Source organism: Plectropomus leopardus, chromosome 2, assembly GCF_026936395.1.
Source record: "Plectropomus leopardus strain MGB_pleo_1.0 chromosome 2, ASM2693639v1, whole genome shotgun sequence".
Lineage (NCBI taxonomy): Eukaryota > Metazoa > Chordata > Actinopteri > Perciformes > Serranidae > Plectropomus > Plectropomus leopardus.
Window position 1 is genome coordinate 1,468,107 of NC_142177.1, and position 19,723 is coordinate 1,487,829.

Consider the following 19,723-nt stretch of genomic DNA (forward strand, 5'->3'; position numbering starts at 1 on the left):
AGACAACGCGTGTCATTAAGAACGAAGTGGATATCATAAAGCAGGCAAAGTAAACAAAAGTTAGCCGAGTCATTAGTAAACTAGTGTGGTTTAGATGAAGAGATGCAGAGAACAAGTATAGGTTTTATGATATGGTGGATGGAGAGAGTGGGAATGGAGGAAGCCGAGAGAGAACGAGTTCTCAGATTCTCGCGGGATATCCTGGGTTGCCTAGCGACGGGACTCTAATCACATTGGCTACCTGTCCCAGTGGTTTTACTCAGTCGTGTGAGCTCCTTACTACATTTGGGAACTAAATGAATGTGTGTTGGTGGAAGTGTGGAGAATTTTTGTAGATTTAAATGATCTCAGAGTCTGTTTGCGACTTGAAAAAAATTAAAGTTGAAAATGGCCACTGTTGTCGCACAGGCTCATTTCATCTTTGGGCTGCGGACCAGTGTGAGGAACAACTTGTGTTTCGTCGATGAGCAGACAGTGGTGTTCCCCAGCGGAAACAGCTGTGTGTGCTACAATACCGTCCAAAGATGTCAGAGGTTCATCCCAGGTAGGCTGCTCAGATTGTTTTAAAGTGGGGTTGCCTGAGGTAGCCTACGTTTCCATTGTTACTGTGTTACTATAGTAGCCTAAACCTAGCTGTGTGTCATTGTAGCACTGACACAAAAGCTAAGCAATGCACTGCTGTGGACAGGGTCAGCAAGAGAACATATTTTTGCAGCCTAAAAAAGTCCCACTTAAAACAATCATTATCAGTTTAAATGTACGCTATATTTAGAGTATTTTCACATTTTTACTTATCTGTCAGACAACAAGTTCTGATGGGGACCTGCCCTTATATCACTTTCTTCAAAGCCAGATTCCACTGAGAAAACTCTGATTTAAAGGAGTATTTCACTGATGTAAAAAAAGTTCTCACATAAAACCAGTCTGTTCCTGCAGCAGAAAGACGCAAATACTTTTGAAATTGGTGCTATATGACCAGAGAAAACTGAGAAAAAGGATGCTTTTGCTCAAGAGGTAGAAAACAACTACCGGAATGCTGTGCACGTGACGTAATGTTGAACGGTACGTGTGAAACAATGGCAACCGAATGTTTCTGAAAACACTTGAAGTGAGAAATATGCAACTCAGTAACAACATCTTGTCTCTTTTAACAGCTTAGTTTTACTGTTTGATCAGATTTTGGTCAGAGTTTGAGAGACAGAGAAAGGGGCCGGTCTATCTCTTGATCAGCAGTACTCTCTTCGATCATGTGGGGGCGGCAGCAGGGTTGGTGGTGGTTGGCAGGCAATATGAAAATGCAGAAGTACAGCCTGTAGTTCCAGCAACAGCCCCAAGAGCCAGTGAGGGAAAGGAGGGATATCTAGGCACTGGTTAGAGTGAAGAAAGTTTACCACAGTTACTCTACACATACTACCCACATTGCGTTGATACAAAGTGAGATGTAAATCAGTATCCCTTAACTCTCGAACTGTGGGCCTACCACTGCCTCCATCAGTTCTGTGTGTGTTTGTGTGTGTGTGTAATTGTGTGACTGGCATTTAAAAGAGTTAGGTCAGATTTGCCAAAGTAACACAATACACAAACAAATCAACTGACTGAAGCAGCGGTAGATCAGCAGCTGCCGTGTTCAGGGAGCTAAAATGAGTGTTTTTGTTAATGGAGCCTGGTGGCTTTGAAGAGAGCATAGATAAGGAACTGGGGCCATTAACAGCCTCCAAGGAACTGGCTGTCTGACGGACAGGTAAAGCGGTGAAAATGCTCTCAATATATTTTGCATTTAATTAGTTACAGAATTTTTTAAGTGGGACTTCTTACATTGGCTTAAATACAGTTTACTGCTCAACCTTCATGCATAGCAGTACACTGCTTGGCTTCCAAAACCCCACTTCTGCTGCTTCTCCAAACTGGCAGTGTACTGACAGATATCTATTGTAGGTAATACATAAAGGACAAGTTATCCTATATCAAATAATTCAGCTTTAGGTTATATCCTGTGGTGTAAGTCCAATGGAATTCCTTCAATATTTTTCATGCTGGCTGTTTGTCATGACATTTCTGATGCCTCCACAGGCTCGGAGAAGAGCCAAGGCATGTGTGCTCTGGCCATCAGTGCCAACCGGCGTTACCTGGCAGTGTCAGAGTGTGGTGAGAGGGCCACCATCACAGTGTTCGACCTGCAGCATGAGCAGGGAAGAAAGAGAAAAGTTCTGAACACAGGAGACATGCCTGTTCAAGAGTTTGTATGCATGGCTTTCTCAATGGATTCCAAGTACCTGATAGGCCAAACCGGTGGCCCAGAGTGGATGCTGATCCTGTGGCTTTGGGAAAAACAGAAAGTCTTGGCAACAGTGAAAACCAGTAATTCAAACAGTTCTGTCACCCAGGTGAGTCACGTATGTTGTATCAGTGAGACCAGCTCTTGTACATAAAGGCATGCATGCTGTCATGTTTCACCATTTTACTGATGTCCCATCAGGTCAGCTTCAACCCTTACAACAACATGCAGCTCTGCGTGAGTGGAACTGGTGTGTTCAAGCTGTTCCGCTACTCAGAGGGGCTGCTGAAACAGACCAGCTGTCCAAAGGTGGAGTCCATTAACTTCCTGTGTCATACCTGGATGATGACGGAGCGGGTGATCGCTGGAACGGACACAGGCAGGCTGCTGGTGTTTGAGTCCGGAGACCTGCGAAGAGAGATTAACATCTCTTCTAAGCAGTGTGACAGGTGAGGAGTTTGGCCACATTGATACTGTGCACAATAAAACATGCTGCTAATCATTTTATTGCTATTTACATCAGCAACAGAGTATGTAAGCACCTTGAGAAACCCAGTTCCCATGCACAAATCTTGTTTGCTGATTTTTCCTCAGCTTTCAGTAAGATGCAGCCTCATATTTTAATTGAGCGACTTGCTTCTCATTTTAAATGACCTGATCAGATTTTACTACTGCTTCTGAATTTCTAAACAAATCAAATTCAGCAGGTTTTTGTGAATGGTCACACATCCAACATCATCACCTCAGGCACATGTGTCCTTCAGGGCTGTGTCCTTTCCCCTCTGCTTTTTATTATGTACACAGAGAGCTGCAGGTCTGTCCAAGAGGGCAGCCATCTTGTAAAAATTTCTGATGACACTGCATTACTGTCACTTCTTCAGGGGACAGAATCTGGTCATGGCTGTGCCTTATCATCATTTTTGCAACGGTGCGATGACAATTACCTGGACCTTAATGTGACAAAAACAAAGGAGTTAATGATTGATTTTAGGAAGAATGTTTTTGATCCAAAAGCCAGCATCATTCATGGGGAAAATGTTGAAATTGTGGATACATACAAGAACTTAGGTACACTGTTTGACTCCAACCTAAAGTTCGATAAAAACAAAGAGTTAAATGCTAAGCGGGGTCAACAAAGAATCCATTTGATACGGAAGCTTAACTCTTTTAACGTGTCTGTGAATATTTTATGTAACTTTTATCATTCTCTTATAGAACGTCTTTTAACGTTTTCTTTTGTGTGCTGGTTTAATGGGCTGTCTGTGAGGGACAAGAACAGGTATCTCAGGTATCTCCTCTATGAGAAGACAATGGATCTTACTTAACTAACTTTTAAAACATCTGACAATGTCTTCATTGCAAACCCACAGATTATGATTAGGGGATCCTCTATCAGATGTCCTGTTTTAAAGGAGGGCCAGAACAAAAAAGTTTTAAAACCATAGCTTTAACTCATTTTATCCCTTTTTCTTGAGTACGTTTAACACCCCGTGGTGATTTATTTCATAATAAGGCAAAGTTAGCATCACTTCACAAAGTGTAATAAATTCCCAATAATATAATAAGGTATACATTATTGGAAAAAATGTTATTACAATATCAGTCAGGATTATGATTGCATTATTGGTCTAGTTATTACATTTTCACATTTTATGACATTTCTAGGTCTTTTTTTTTTTTTTAGGAATTTCTGACATTATGGGGTTTTACATGGTCTATCTGGCACATTCACTGTGACCTATGAGTTTATAAAAACAATCTGTGGATAAACAGTGGGTGTAATGGGATACAGTAGAAAGACTTTTTATCATACCAACGTATCAATATGGTTTAGGTGCCTCCTTTACTGATGTGTTTGTTTTTGCTGTTGTAACTTTCAGTAATTCACTGCACAGGCAGGTGGAGATGAAGAGGCTCAAAGACACAGATGTGGATGAAGGTCCTAGCTTGCCCCGCATCACAGCCATCCTGTCCTACTCCAAAGGCTTTGCATGCTCTTTAGGGTCCGGCACCGTTTGTCTTTTTGAAATGAACGAGGAGGATGGCTATAGAAAAAGCTGGGAGATGCGGGTAAATGTTCATGCAGGTTACTACAGACTGTGTGTGTGTTTCAGAGTGATCATATGTGTGTTCTTTTCTGTCAGATCCCACCAGACCCATACAGCAATGAGCTCACCCCGGCTGAATGCCAGGAGATTGACACCATGTGCATCAGTCCAGCCGAGGAGACTCTGGCCATCAGCACAGACAGAGGACAGCTGTACAGCTGCAGCCTGTCCTCTGTGGACGTCAACAAGGTACAGTCAACTCCACCAGCACTGCCACTGACAGTGTTTCAACCAACAGTAACATGAAGTAGCGCTTCATTCATTTCAATGAGACCGCTGACAGCAGTGAATCTCAATGCTATAAAGCATGCCTTGTGTGTCAGTATCAGGCGCTGAGGGGGCATGGCAAAGCTTCTGTATTGTATGACCTGGGAATGAGACCGGGCTGGAACATAGTATTTCTACTGTTAACCTGGCGGTTGTCAATAGGACAAAAGGTTTTTTCTAAACTGGTTTATAGTAAATTATGCCTATGTTGTGTATTTTAGTGGCAGACAAACTGTCAAACTTTTGGATGTATTACTCTAACCGGCCTTCCTGGGTGGTAATTCCTTTTCCATTTTCTGAGGCTTCATTTCAACACCAATGGAGATGCTGCATTTTTTTTAATGGAAGGCTGTTTTACCTCCTGGAATCCATCTGCTGTGACCTCCTCCTCCCAAAATACCAACCACCACTATACTAACCAATCAAAACATGTAATTAGATGTCATCATTTAGACTTTTTGACGCTTTCTGTACATTTCTTTCACTTTCTCTACATCTTCATTAAGTGATCTTGCTTTTTTATGTCTTTCTGATATCTCTGCAGCAGAACATTACACCTGCTTTACATCAGCAACTTAGCATTGTCATTACAAGCATGTTGTTAACACCAACAGCTCAAAGCACTGCTTTACTTAAGTGTAGCCTTTTATAATGGCTATACGTCTCCCTCTTCCATTCCATGGCACGCTCTTCCCCCGCTTTTCCTCTGCTGTTCTTCCCTCCCTCATGTTTTACACAATGAAGCAACTTCCCATGGACTCAAGATCCATAGGTTAACCCCCAGTTTTGTAACTCTATCCATCAGGAGGAAAAAATCCATTTTGAGTTCCTGTCGCAGGCCTTTCACTCTAAGTCCATCACTGGTTTGTCTGTCTGCATTCGAAAGCCGCTGGTGGCCACCAGCTCTCTGGACCACTCTGTCCGCATCTGGAACTACGAAACAAAGTAAGAGAAGAAATCTCCCCCTGGCCCTCTGCGATTTTATTTATGTCAGGTGATGTATTTGCTAGAGCTGTCAGATTATTATTATTTGTAATTGTGATTAATCATTGAAGTTTAATAGTTAATCACAATTTTTTTTTTAATCGCATGTTTACTCTTCTTATGCATTTCAAAATAGTTATGAAGCCCATACTGACAAGGTCAAAAAATTCTCACCAGATTGTCTTGATTGGGAATCAGATGATGGCATTGTCACTTTTTGGGAGTTCCATTTAGTGTTTTTCTCTGATTCATTCAGGTCCTATATGTGTGCAACTGTTGTTCCCTGCAACCTGTGTGCTCAGCTCTTAGGTCGTAGCAATTTCAAGACTGTGTAGGACCCCAAATTCAGAAGTATTTAATGTATCAGGTAATAGTAATACGTTTATAAACTGCATGATTTTTGCCTGAGACTGGATGGGACCAGCGCAAAGGCCCTGACTCATCAAGCTGATGGTCAACCAACAGTCAAAGTTGAGCCGCTGGTTCACGGCCCTCGTCACTGTGGTGTGTCCCGCACTGGCTCTGGTCAACCCTTGTTGGCTTTTTTTCCACCAGTTCACTATGTTGAATTGGTGTGAGCAACAGTGTAACACATCTGTGAATAAAATCACTCTGATTGGTCATTTATATTTATATTTTATATTTGTATCTTCTATTTTATCTGTTTTTTTTCTATATTTATGTTGCACCAACCCACCAGAACAAATTCCTCGTATTGTGTTAACTATACCTGGCAATAAATCTTTTTCTGATTCTGATCTTTTTCTGATTCTGATTCTGATTCTGATTCAGGTCAGCCCATAAGAAGAGAAACAGAAGAGAGGCATGCAAACAAATTGCTACAGTTAAAAGAGAGTGAGCTCAAAACAAACCAGAAATGTGAGGTCAGGTGGTTTTTCTTAAGCCACTGAGCTCATTATCAGAAACATTTCCTGATGTCTTGTGTTGTTGGTAAATATGTTTTGTTCTTTCAACATTAGATTGTGTTTTTAATGTGCCTAGCTAAGTGTGCCTAAGTGTCTAGCTAGTTTTATGGCGGTCTTCCTGTTTCCCTTTTTAAATGACGATTACAGATGACCGTCGTCTGCTGGTATGGAGGGGTATTTCCTCTCACGTAGGCACAGAATGTATGTGCTGGTTCTTCAAGTGCTACTTTTTGGCCTGGACATGGTAATGCAAGGTGACACACCAGTGTGGTTTCTTCACCACTAGATCTCAGATGGCAGCTTGGTGTGTCTGGGCCCTAAAGTAGACATGCCTGTAAAGCTTAGAATCATGGGGACCCATAGAGCCCATTTTTATTCAGATAAGTTTAGGTCAGAGGTCAAGGGAACCCTGGGAAATGGCCATGCCTTTTTTCTTGCCAAAATTTAGCGTGAATATGGACCATTATTTATCCTCCTAGCATGACATGGGTGGTATCACTATTCCTCAGGTCTTCTAGTTTTCTATGTTACCAGTATCAGCTTTAAAACTCAGCCCAGTCTAGCATCTTAAAGGTAGGCTGGGATCACCTGTTATCAACACGATTTTAAAAAACCCCACATTATGCGTGGACCTTAATGGCAACACAGTAGTATTTACTTTTTTGTCCACGCGTTTTTTTATGTCACACACATATAAATAAGGTGGGATATGTTGCATTACACCGCAAAGTAACTGTATACTGAGCAGGGAGGTTCTGCTTTTAGAGGTCCAGCAGTCAACCTCTGCTGCTATTAAAATATGATTTAGAAAAGTGATTAATCAAGCCCTGTGATCAGTATAATGTAGTCAAGTCAAGTCAAGTCAAGTCAGTTTTATTTATAGAGCCCATTTTCACAAAACATGGTTTGCCTCAGAGGGCTTTACAGCATACAACATCCCTCTTCCCTTAGACCCTCACATCACCTATGGAAAAACTCCTGAAAAAAGAACCCCTGTAATGGGGAAAAAAAAGGAAGAAACCTCAGGCAAAGGATGATGAGAGATCCCTCTTCCAGGACGGACAGACGTGCAATAGATGTCGTAAATACCATAGAATCCATATGTGAGAGTGACATGCTATCAACATGCCCTGTGTGTCCTCATTATGACTTGTCCTCAGAGTGTTGGAGCTGTATAAGGAGTTCCAGGAGGAGGCCTACAGCGTGGCACTGCACCCCACTGGCCTCTTCATCCTGGTGGGCTTTTCAGACAAACTCAGACTGATGAACCTGCTCATCGATGACATCTGCACCTTCAAGGAGTTCACTGTGCGCGGCTGCAGAGAGGTGGGTTACATGCGTGTGTGTGCTGATTGCACGTTCACACACTGTCTCAATTGCTGCTGTCACAACCACATGATGCACTTTGAGCTTTTCCCATGTTTTCACCTTCTCTGTCATCCCTGTAGTGTGCTTTTAGTCACGGGGGCCACATGTTTGCAGCTGTCAATGGGAATGTCATCCACATCTACTCTGTCACCTCTTTTGAGAACATCCTCAGTCTGAAGGGCCACAACGGAAAGGTGAGTCAGGAGGAGAGTGGATCACACAGCATGTGGAATGAGTATCCATGAGTCCCTGTGGAGGGCAGTGTCACAGAGTGGTCAGATCTGTCAAACAAACAGGCAGCTCACCACACTTCTCCTAAACACTACAGTACAGTACTAATGTTTTTTTCAGGTGCGAGGCATTGAATGGAGCCTGGACGACAGCCGGCTGGTCTCATGTGGGATGGATGGCGCAGTGTATGAGTGGAACACTCAGACTGGCAAGCGTGAGTCTGAGAGCGTCCTGAAGTCCTGCAGCTACACAAATGTTGCCTTCTCTTCAGACTGCAAGACCATCCTGGCTGTGGGAACAGACCTCACACTGAAGGAGATCCAGGACTGTCAGGTCAGTCACAACAATGCACCACTGGATCTACTTTGACTGGCTCAGGGAACCACATTATTGCAAAATAACGAAGGTTTGAGGGGGCTGCGACAAAATGATTGAAGGTGCATTTCTATGAAGAGAGACTTTTTTTAGAGTGAACAATAATCTATTCCATAGTGTACAATGAAGAAAAATAGTGAAAAGTTCTTTGGCAATTAGACCCCATGGTGACGTTATATATTTACTCTTTTATTGTAAATCTGTATCCTTTAATATGTTTTTATGATTTATCGCTCTGTAATGCACTTCGAAATGAAATGTGGTATACAAATGAAGCTGCCTATTCTATTCTATTCTATCCTATTCTATTCTATTCATTAACATCACATATTACATTAAAAATGACTGACCAAATGATCCAACTGTTTAAATGTGTTTATTCTATAAAGCAGGGAAAAACAATTTATGACATAACTCCCTCAGTTAAAGGCCATAACCTTCTTTTTGCACATTCCTCAGCATGAAATATTAAATCTGTGCCCAGTCAAGAAAAAGTAAATTCCTTATTGTTGCCCTCTCATTAGAGTGTTTGGTTGGTTCCACAGGTGCTGACGGAGGTTCCTGCTGACGAGGTAGCTCACACCGCCGTGGCAGTGTCTCACTCTGGCAGGGTAGTCTTCACCGGGACCTCCAGCGGAGCCATCAGAGCCATCAAATACCCGTTACCTATCCAGAAGGAATGGATCATGTACCAGGCTCACAGTGGCCCCGTCACCAAGGTTGGGCTTTATGTTGATGCACACTGTGCACACACTGAACTGACAGAAACACAAATCCATCACCTCTTAATATGTTTTAAAATACTGCAATATTTAGAGAGGGCAGAATGAGCTCTCCTGTCAACTGTTAAATAATCAGGAAAAAAGTCTGGCTGAGTGACTATGTGTCCTCAGATGGTGATCACGTACGACGATCAGTTCCTGCTGACGGTGTCTGAGGATGGCTGTCTGCTGATGTGGAAGGTCATCGATAAGGAGGGCAGAGGACTGAAGAGCAACAGGCAGATCATCCACACTGAGGAGATCCTGGTCACCAAGTCAGACCTGGAGGAGAAGGTCTGTGTTTGTGTGTGTGTGTGTGTGTGTGTGTGTGTGTGTGTGCGTGTGTGTGTGTGTGTATGTGTGTGTGTGTGTGCGTGTGCGTGTGTGTGTGTGTGTGTGTGCCATTTTACTTGTACTTTCATATGTCAATTCAATTCAGTTCAATTCAAAGTGTTTTACTGGCATGTAAGCTCCAACAACAAAGTTTCCAAAGCATCCAAACACAACTACAACAACAGACATATGAACAATAATCTTCAATCAGTTTTAAAATAAAAAGGGAAAAAGAGAAAAATCCTCTGATGACACAAGATGCCAGCTCATGCACACATGTGTAAAATGTTATCATTTAGTTTATGTGCCACTGTGTGTGTTTTGTGAAGATATATTCTGTACAGTACACATACATACAAATGGTTTTTCTACATCTGTGTGTGTGTGTGTGTGTGTGTGTGTGTGTGTGTGTGTGTGTGTGCGCGCGTGCACACGTGCGTGTGTGCGTGTGTGCGTGTGCTGAAGACCCAGAACATGCTGGAGCTAAAGATGCGTCTGGAGGAGCTGCAGATGGAGAACGAGTACCAGCTTCGACTGAAGGACATGAACTACAATGAGAAGATGAAGGAAGTGTCTGACAAGTTCACCCAGCAAATAGAATCTCTGAAAACAATGCAGCAGGTCTGCTGGTTGTCCACCACACAGCTCTATACTAAATATACTCAGTACTGTTTATTATCTCACAGTTTCAGGTCAGAATGTTTACCACAAACCAACCTTTGGAGAAGCAGGAGAATCTGTTAAAGAGGTCTGAAGGCTGTGAACAGAGCTTACAGCAAGACGTATTCTCCAGCCTCCTAAAAAATTAATATCAATACAAATGTATACTATATTTAGAGTATTTTCACGGCTTTACCCCGCTGTCAGACGGCCCATTCTGACAGGTAACTGATGTCTTTATATCTCCATTCTTAAAGCCACCACACTCCATTTCACACCATGGCGTACAGGAGTTGCTGGTCTTGTGTTGCCTCAATTGTTTAGTTTATTATTGTGTTACTTTTGGAAGTGAACTAACGTGACGCAACAGAACATGGCTTAATATGTAGCAGCGTCATCATTCATAAACCTCTGCCAGGTAACATGCGGAAATGGTTTTAGAAGGTTTTTGGGAAAACATCATTTTGATGCTAAAACATACATTTTTTGACCAAAATTGAATTTTAGGATTTGAATACATAAGGAACAATGCTGGAAATATAAAGAGGGATATGAAAGGACTTTCCCAAACAAGCCCCTACACCCTCTCCTTTCCCATTTCCACTTTGTTTCTGCATTCACGCAGTGTCCGCCAAATTGAAAGCTGTCCCAGACCAACCAGCAGGGAGTGGAAGTGGGTTATAAAACTCCCCTACAGCGAGCTGTGCCAGTGCCAACTTACTGACCACATTCAATGCTGTATTGTGTTCATCAAGAAGACACACAAATAAAGTTCCATGCAACTGCCTTTTGGAATGTAAACTGCTCAGACGAAGAAAGACTTTAACATTGTCATAGCGACATTAGCATCTTTATAGGTACACTGTATTTAGGATCAAATATATAATTCTACAGTCTTTAAAAACGATAGTTGTGTTTATTTTAAAGTGTTATGGAAACTTGTAAAAACTGAGCAGAGTGAAAAACAAGAAGATGTTTAAAGATGTTTTAAATGTCACCAATGAATCTCAAGCCTAAGTGTTATTCCTATTTATTTATTATTTAGTTATTTGTAGAATTATTTATTTACTTATTTATTGATACAAATACATATGAAGAACAATATATGGGAATAACTTAAGCATGTTACAAAATATTATGACAGCTCCTTTTTCTGCTGCAGAGAGGAAAATTTGTCCCAAAGCTTGTTGCCATAGTTATACTTTACTATACTTTACTGATGAAGACAGATTCATTCAGTTGTGAAGGTAAACAGATGAAGTGACAGATGAGATGGGTGGGTAGGGACCACTTTGAGAAAGAAACATAGAAACAAAGAAACACACAATAGCGCCACCCTTTAATTAGTATGACTTTTGCCATAACTTCATTACTTTTTATTGGTACGTTTGTCAGCTCATGAGTTTAATTTCTTTTCATTACATGTACTGTTCCTGTAGGCCATGAAGACAGACATGGAGAGGCAGGAACGTGAGCACCAGCAGAGTTCTGCAGAAGTCACTGTGAAACACTCCAAAGAGTTGAAGGATCTAGGTAAGAAGACAGAATCAGTGTAAATTGGTGGGTTTCCATTACAGATTTATGCAAATTTTAAGTGATATTTTTAATAAAATTGTCAATAAAACATAATTGTGAGATAACTGCATTTCCACTGAGTGATGTTCTGCGACTTCTCCTCTGGTGATAACCTTCCAAGAAGCATGGTGATGGATGTTAAAACATTAGCAGCTTTATTTCTATTGCAGCCACCGCACTAGCCGTCATTATTTCCAATCCAAGGCCACGTAGGCGTGTTATGGAGCAATAATGGAAAGGTGAGCCCCTTTTACGTGGGAGCGGCCAGTTACGAGGGATTTCTGGGAGCTGATGGTCCACAATTTCACAGAGGAATTGTGGATTCAAAACTTCCTCTCAACTTTATGTAGCGCAATAACACCTCTTGTAGCATCTGCTGCATGAAAGGCCAAAAAGGGCTTTCCATTGCAGTTATGCAAAACATGGCTTTTTTAAAATCGATATACCATCTTATGCGAGTTTAAAACTTTTTTTTTTTTGGTGATAAATGAAACTTTTTTCAAAATTGACGTGTTTCCATTAGTTGTATTTTATATTTGTAATTTCATTTGCGCAATTTGAAGGTTAATGGAAACCCACTTAGTGTAACATTGTTTCTACAAGGTTAAATCAATCTGTCTGTCTTTCCGTCTAACACACACACACACACACACACACACACACACACACACACACACACACACACACACACACACACACACACACACACACACACACACACACACACACACACACACACACACACACACACACACAGAGTTATCCTACAGCCAGAAGCTAATAGTGGAGCACGAGAGATACCAGGATCTTCAGCGGAAATATCAAAGAATGCAGGAGGACTACGAGAAGCAGCTGAAGACTGCAGAGGAGAGCAAAGTCCAGTTGCTGGAGGAGCTGACGCAACAGTATGAGGCCAAGCTGCAGGAGAAGACTCAGCTCCTAGTTCAGGTCAGTCGAGAGCAGCAGAGCTTTTCTCTTTCCTTTTTGTCATAATTGCAATTCAATTGTTATTTAATGTTATTAAAAATTAATAACATTGACCTGACTTGACTTGACTTGACCTTATTGTGTCGTATGGACCAGAAAGGACACCAGATGAAAGCAGTGAAGTTCTTGTGTCCACTTTGTGTTTGTCCTTCTCTTATTTTGTGCAGTGTCAGGAGGATGCACAGCAGCAGATTCGTGAGTTTAAAGAGATGGTCAGGCAAGTAGAGGAGGAAGAGGAGAGGACAATCCATGATATCCAATTCAAGTATGAGAGGAAACTGCACGCTGAGAAAGAGACCAACACCAATCTGAAAGGAGAAACTGGTCTGATGACACAAAAGGTGACCACAGCTCCTCTTACTGCATCTGCAGAGAACTTCTATTTCTGCTTTCTTTTTCTCCCTGTCTGTAACTTCCTGCTGGTTGTGTTTGGACAAAGGTCTACAGTCTACAGAGACAGGTGGATGACAGGTGCACAGATATAAACAGGCTGAAGCAGGAGCGGCAGAGCATGCTGGGGTTGATCCGCTCCCTGGAGAGCGACATCGAGGACCTGAAGCGGCAGATCTCTGGACACGAGAAGACCAGCCAGGACAAGGTGGCGTCAACATTTTACATTCATATAGATTTGATTATGACCCTTGACTTTTTCCACATTTCACATTTTATATTGGGATTTTCTGAAATGGTAGTGTAGACACATGAATAACTACTTTATTAATCTATGTAGTTCTATATAATTTGAAAATAGAATATATTCTAGCAGAAATTAATGAATGGACCACAGAGTAAGAAAAACTAGATATGAACAATAGCAGAAGAAGAAGAAGAAGAAGGAGAATTCTTTAATGTCACATGTTGTACAGCGAAATTGTTCTCTGCATTTAACCCATCCTCTGCGGAGCAGTGAGCAGCCGCATGCAGCACCTTGGTCAGTAGCACCGACAGGTGTATTGACCAAATGTTCTTCTTCTTCTTTTTCTTCTTCTTCTTCTTCCTCAAACACAAGCATTCCTCAAATATAAAACGTATTTTTCCTTGTGCTGGACAACAATTTGTGGACTTTGAAAACAAGATGTTTTTCTCTTATGAGTGCTCTCAACCACTCGTAAAATTTTCTCTCACCAAGGAGAGAAGCAAAAATAAGAAAACACTGGTGAATCCCGAAAGTCAGGGGGTACAAACAAAATAAGAATGAAACCTGGATATGAGCAAAAATTGGAGGAAATTAGTTCATATATCATTTGTTGCATGAGGCCTAATGTGTATACTGTAAATATGCATGATAACTGCACTCTAAAGGTCGAAACCCTCGGCTTGAGTGCTGTGAGAAAGTGCTTCAACATGCATGACACAGCAGCGCCTCCTCAACCTTTTAGAAACATGACTAGTTCTCAGTCTGGAGATTCCATGTCCTACTGTGAAGTCAAGATAACATTCAATATTGTTCATCATAAAAAAGTAAGTCAACACAGCCAAATAACCTGCTTTCTTCCTCCATGCCCTTCACACACACACACACACACACACACACACACACACACACACACACACACACACACACACACACACACACACACACACACACACACACACACACGCACGCACACAGGATAAGACCATCTCCAGCTTAAAGAAGAAGAACCAGGAACTGGAGAAGCTGAAGTTTGTTCTCGATTTCCAGTTGGATGCATTGAAGAAACAGACTGAGCCTCAACAAGATGACATCAATTTGAAGAAGAAGCAGCTCATTCAGGTCTCTCTCTCTGTGTGTGTGTGTGTGTGTGTATGTGTGTGTAAAAGGTTATTGGGCACTACAAATAAGTGTTGTGTGTTGCTATTTTGTTCTTTGAGCAGGTGGTATCCAAACTTTTGTATGTGGGTGGGACTAGATCGTGAAAATACCTGGGGGCCAGCTGCTTCTCGCATCATGTGGGTTATTTTAAAATTTAAAAAAACAAAAGAAAATCCTGTAAAAACACAACTGTTTGATCTTGCGGTGAAAACAGTTTGCTGTAGGGTTTATGTATCGGCAGTAAATGTGTTGCCACAACACAGATTACCATGAAATATATTAGGACTTATTAAAATCTAGTTTTAAGGAAAACTGTCATAAAGAGCTCTCCGCTATATGCATAACATTTCAGTTCAGTCCCTATCTGTGAACATGACATCTCAAAGCCAGAAGCCAGGGAAGGAAGTCTCAAACTTGTCATGTCATTAACTGTCAAGCCTAGAGCAGTTCCATAGTGAGCGAATGGAGTCTGATTTTGTAGACCCAGAGGAGGTTTGTTTTCCTTTTTATACACAAATGAGCTTTATGCTGTTGTAGTGTTCTCAGCTGTGAAGCAGAAAATGTTCCCATCTCCTCAGAACATTCCCCTGGCTGCTCTCAGTGTCATCTACAACGTTTTCACCATTCATTGTCTATGAAGCAGCTCCGCAATTTACACCCTGTCACATCACTAATTTCAGTTTTAGAGCTCTAGTTTTTAGATTTGGGAGAAAATTGTGCATTTTGACTAATATTTTCAGACTGTCTTTGACCATAGGAATATAATGTATGAATTTTAGCAATGGGAGAAGTTCCCCTTTAAAATTGCTTTACCTGACTGATGCTTATAAATAACATTCTTACTAATCCAGGTCACTCCACTTGGTCAGTAACTAATGCCTAACACCATATTAAGAATTACATGTGAGCAATATGTGTATTAATAGTAAATTGATGCCCAATAACTAAACACTTACTTTCTCCCATGTTGTCTCTACATTCATGACGTCAACTTGGGTTCCAAAGATTTCAACGACTTTCCAAGCTATTGTTTCCAGTTGGAACCCATTTTCCCAGTTATCCTGACAGTGCATGGATTCAGGCTTAGCATCACACTGCGCTCACTCTGGTGAAGTGTTTAGGAACAGTTTATCTGACAGGTCGAGATGAAGCGTTGTCAGTGAAGCCAGTGATATGTTGTTTTCCTGTTTACAGCTGGAGGAGGAGCTGGTGCAAATGGACAAGAGCAACACTCACCTGAAGCTCACCGTCTCTGAGCTGAGGCAGCGATTGAGGACCACTGACAGGGAGATGCATAAGGAGATGCAGAGAGTGAGTATTTGCCTAAACCTGCTCTGCTCTCTGTTCTGTGATGACATACGTGCTCAACACTACATGCCACTTCTATAGCCTTCATACTCTATCACTAACTACTACTGACAGATATTTGATATGATACTGTCAAATGTTGCCCGCACTCATGTTGATCTTTCTCCTCTCAGAGAGCTGAGAGCACATTAATCCTTTCAAACCTGGTTTAACATCAGGAGAATTATTAGAAAATTATCTAAATAAAACTAGGGAAAATGTCCAGAAAACTATATTTATATTTATATATATTTTTTTTTTTTTACTTTTTTGTTCTTTGCTTTTTTCAGGTAATTTTCTTGTTTACTAATTATTTTATTTATTTATTTTACAAATTTCTTATTAGTATGCTTTTGTAAGAAATCAAACCAATAAGCTTGGGTTTCAAAGGATTAAACTCTGATTGTTGTTTCATCTGAATTTGTACACTTAATTTAAATACCAACGTTGTCTTGCTAAAGCATGAGAACAGAGCCTTTTGACGATAGACATTTGCACGTCAAACCAGGAAAAGCACAGAATAAGACATCTCTTTATTTTCCATATGGAAGCAAGAACACTTACAGCAACCAGTTTCCCTGTTGACGTACGAATGAGCATAAGATGACATGTTTTGCATGTCCAGGTGAAAGATTTGGAGACACATCTTCAGCGGCTCAAGTCAGACCTCCACAAATGTGTTAGCTTCATCCAGGAGCCGAAGAAGCTGAAGGACAGCGTGCAGAGGATCTACGCCCACTATGTGCTGCACACTGATGGAGTGAGCACTTCACCCACATGGAATCAGTCCTCTCCCTGTCCTTTCACAGGAGTTTGAACTGCTCATAGCATTTCCACCAAAAATATATTGGCTCAGAACCCCAAAAGTTGGTTCCCAGCTGGAATAAAAAGTATCCGTTTTTCCTTGAGCTTAAGTGTGAACTGTGATGACAGTCAGCCAGTCATATTGTACAGGTTGGAAAGAGGAAATCATCAGCCAAAAAAAGAGCATACAGTGGTCTCTAGCTGGTTCAAACAAATATCTGAAATACCTGAATTTTTTTCTCAATTTTTCCTACAACTGTTTGCTTCTGCTGTGCATTGTGCAAAGCCCTCCAGTGATGACACATCCTTAACCCTTAGGGCCCGCTTTAATATTACACACACACTCGTATCTCTGCGCACAGAATGCGCTTTTCAAATGTCAAGCTTTAAAACTTATTATACATTAGTGTTATTTTTTACTTTCACCAAGTTAATTTTTTTAACCTCCTAATCATAAATATCAAATATGAATTAGTGTTCAGAATTTTAACCCTTTAAATGCCAGGTTTTGTCATGATGCCACTGTGTTTCTGTATATTCAATATAGTACATGCTAAGATTTTTTCTTTTGATGATCACAGTCTGGGATATGTCAATTATTAGCAGCAAAATTGATTGTGACAGGTCACCTAGTGGAAATAGCATGGAATTTCTCCATATGCCAAATATGGTAAAAATGACGTGATCAGGTGGAAAATAGTCAAAATGACAAACTCCAAGTCAAAAGCCCAGAATGACACCCAGAAATAATACGATGCATGTTTTCATGCTTTGATGGCTGTGGGATCAAAAATGTCAGTTTGAATGGGTTTCAGTGTAGCATTTTTGGACCTTAACAGTCTGAATGTAATAATTTAGTTTCCACAGTGTATTTTAGACTTATTGTAGGAGCTGAGCTAGAAATTCACAGACTAAACAAAAATACACCATCTTGCCAACATTTATGCCGTATGCATGAACACAGCCACAATAATCCCAAAATGCAAAATGAAAAGTGTGTAAATTGCTGGTGGTAACTGGTGGAAACGCCAGCTGGTTCACTAGAAAGCATCAAGGTTCTAAGAATCCTGAAGGGAACCAGTTCAAGAACCTGAGCTGATTTGGTGGAAAGTAGGTAACAGTGTCGTTACTACAGTATCAAGTTGACATTAAGGGATCTACTACACTGCAGTAGATCCTTTAGACCTGACTGAATACTATGAGTTCATTGCACCAATAATCTCACACTGGCAGAGTGCATGCTTTGATTCCATACATGTTTTATTCCAGAAATGTGAGCAACATTCAAACCTACATGTGTGCTTTTTCCCAGGTGGAAAGAAACAGTGTAGATGAAGATTTTCAGACGGCATTCTGCCGCCAGCGTGAGCACCTGGAGAAGACTGTTAGCGGTCTGAGGACGAGGCTGGCCAAGTCTGCTGAGGAACATGACAAAGCCTATGTCAAGATCATGAAGGTACATTTTCAAACAGAGAACACTGCATGGACAGTTGCTCTGAGCAGTCAACAGGGATACAAGTCTGATCTGTCTTATTGGAGTTATTGAAACAAGCCTCCAGTATTTCCTCTTCCAGTGATGTCAGCTTGAAGATATTTTAACCATAATTGCCTCTCTGACTCTGCAGGAGAACATGACTCTGATCACTGAAATCAACCAGCTGCGGAAGGAGCTACGGTTAGTGAGGACTCAAGTCAAAGATTTCAAAGCTCAGCTGGCCACGTTCAAGAAGCCCAGCAAGTCCCGTCCCAAGTCCGAGCCACAGGAGCCCAAACATGAAGACATCAACTGAGAACCCAAAGAATTCGAGAGAGCACCCCACCCTCTCACCAGGAGCCATGTTAGCCCTGCAGCCAGGAACTATCACACACATTCTCCATGAAGACATTATTAATATGGAATTAAATATATTTCTTTTCAAAACATCATTGTTTGGTTTTCTGCTGTCGTAATCTGAGACTCAGAAAGACCGCAAACTCACGTGCATTTTAACTCATTCATTAATATAGTGGATATAAAGCTCTCTGACAAAGACTGATTCAGTTAGAATGGACAAAGTCAACATAAGCATGTCAGACTAATAATATAGATAAATTTACATCATACACAGGTACAAGCTTCCCCGAGTGGAGTGACCACTATGGGATTGACCCTTTAAGCTACAGTTGGTAACTTTTATATTAAAATTAACTGTTATATTTGCTGCAGCTGTCCCTTCACATAGTACATGATACAGATAATCTGTGAAAAAAAAGCTTGTGTTGCTCCTTACACTCATACTACTTCTAACAGCATTTGCCAGAACCAATCACAGCTCACATAAAACAACCAATCAGAACCAAGGACACAGCTGTCAATCATGTCAATCACTACTCATCAGCTGCTGTCAAACATTAGCAGCTTTTCTATTGCAACCACCGCACTAGCCGTCATTATTACCAATCCAAAGTCACATAGGCGTGTTATGGAGCCATAATGGAAAGGTTAGCCTCTCATACGTGGGAGCGGCCACATATGAGGCATTTCTGGGAGGTGACACTCCACGATTTTACAGAGGAATTGTGGATTCAAAACTTCTGGATGATCCGCTCAACTTTTGAAGAGTTATGTGATGCAATAACAGCTCTTGTAGCTCCTGCTGCATCATGAGGGAGCCAGTTCCTACTGACAAGCATATAGCCATAGCATCATGTGACCAAGAAAAGAAAGTGTTTCCATTGCAGTTTTGTGAAACATAGCTTTTTTGAATCACCTGTAATACCACCTCATGAGAACATAAAAACTTTTTTGCGATTAATGGGGGTTGTTCCGTTTTTTTTAATCGATGTGTTTCCATTAGTTGTATTTTATATTGGCAATTTCAATTTGCACAATTAGAGGGTTAATGAAAACCCGCCTACTGTTTATATATGGCTTCTGTTTTTTTCAG

General features: G+C 41.1%; 1 protein-coding gene across 4 annotated transcripts; it reads left to right on the top strand.

The window, feature by feature from the left end:
* Nucleotides 1-246: 246 nt before the first annotated feature.
* cfap57 (cilia and flagella associated protein 57) lies at nucleotides 247-19,666 on the top strand. Of its 4 annotated transcripts, none has more exons than XM_042508255.2 (21): nucleotides 247-544; nucleotides 2,071-2,384; nucleotides 2,477-2,724; nucleotides 4,156-4,345; nucleotides 4,420-4,572; nucleotides 5,456-5,595; nucleotides 7,721-7,886; nucleotides 8,009-8,122; nucleotides 8,280-8,492; nucleotides 9,080-9,253; nucleotides 9,428-9,589; nucleotides 10,094-10,249; nucleotides 11,728-11,821; nucleotides 12,621-12,811; nucleotides 13,018-13,191; nucleotides 13,290-13,448; nucleotides 14,463-14,606; nucleotides 15,840-15,956; nucleotides 16,618-16,752; nucleotides 18,109-18,252; nucleotides 18,422-19,666. In XM_042508255.2, exons 1-21 carry the CDS (start codon nucleotides 388-390, stop codon nucleotides 18,584-18,586), a joined length of 3,510 nt encoding a protein of 1,169 aa, XP_042364189.1. In that variant the 5' UTR covers nucleotides 247-387; the 3' UTR covers nucleotides 18,587-19,666. The 4 variants fall into 4 exon arrangements, with proteins under 4 accessions (XP_042364189.1, XP_087938797.1, XP_087938795.1 ...); XM_088082671.1 differs by having other exon boundaries at nucleotides 14,535-14,606; XM_088082669.1 differs by having other exon boundaries at nucleotides 4,171-4,345.
* The last annotated feature ends 57 nt before the right edge of the window (nucleotides 19,667-19,723 follow it).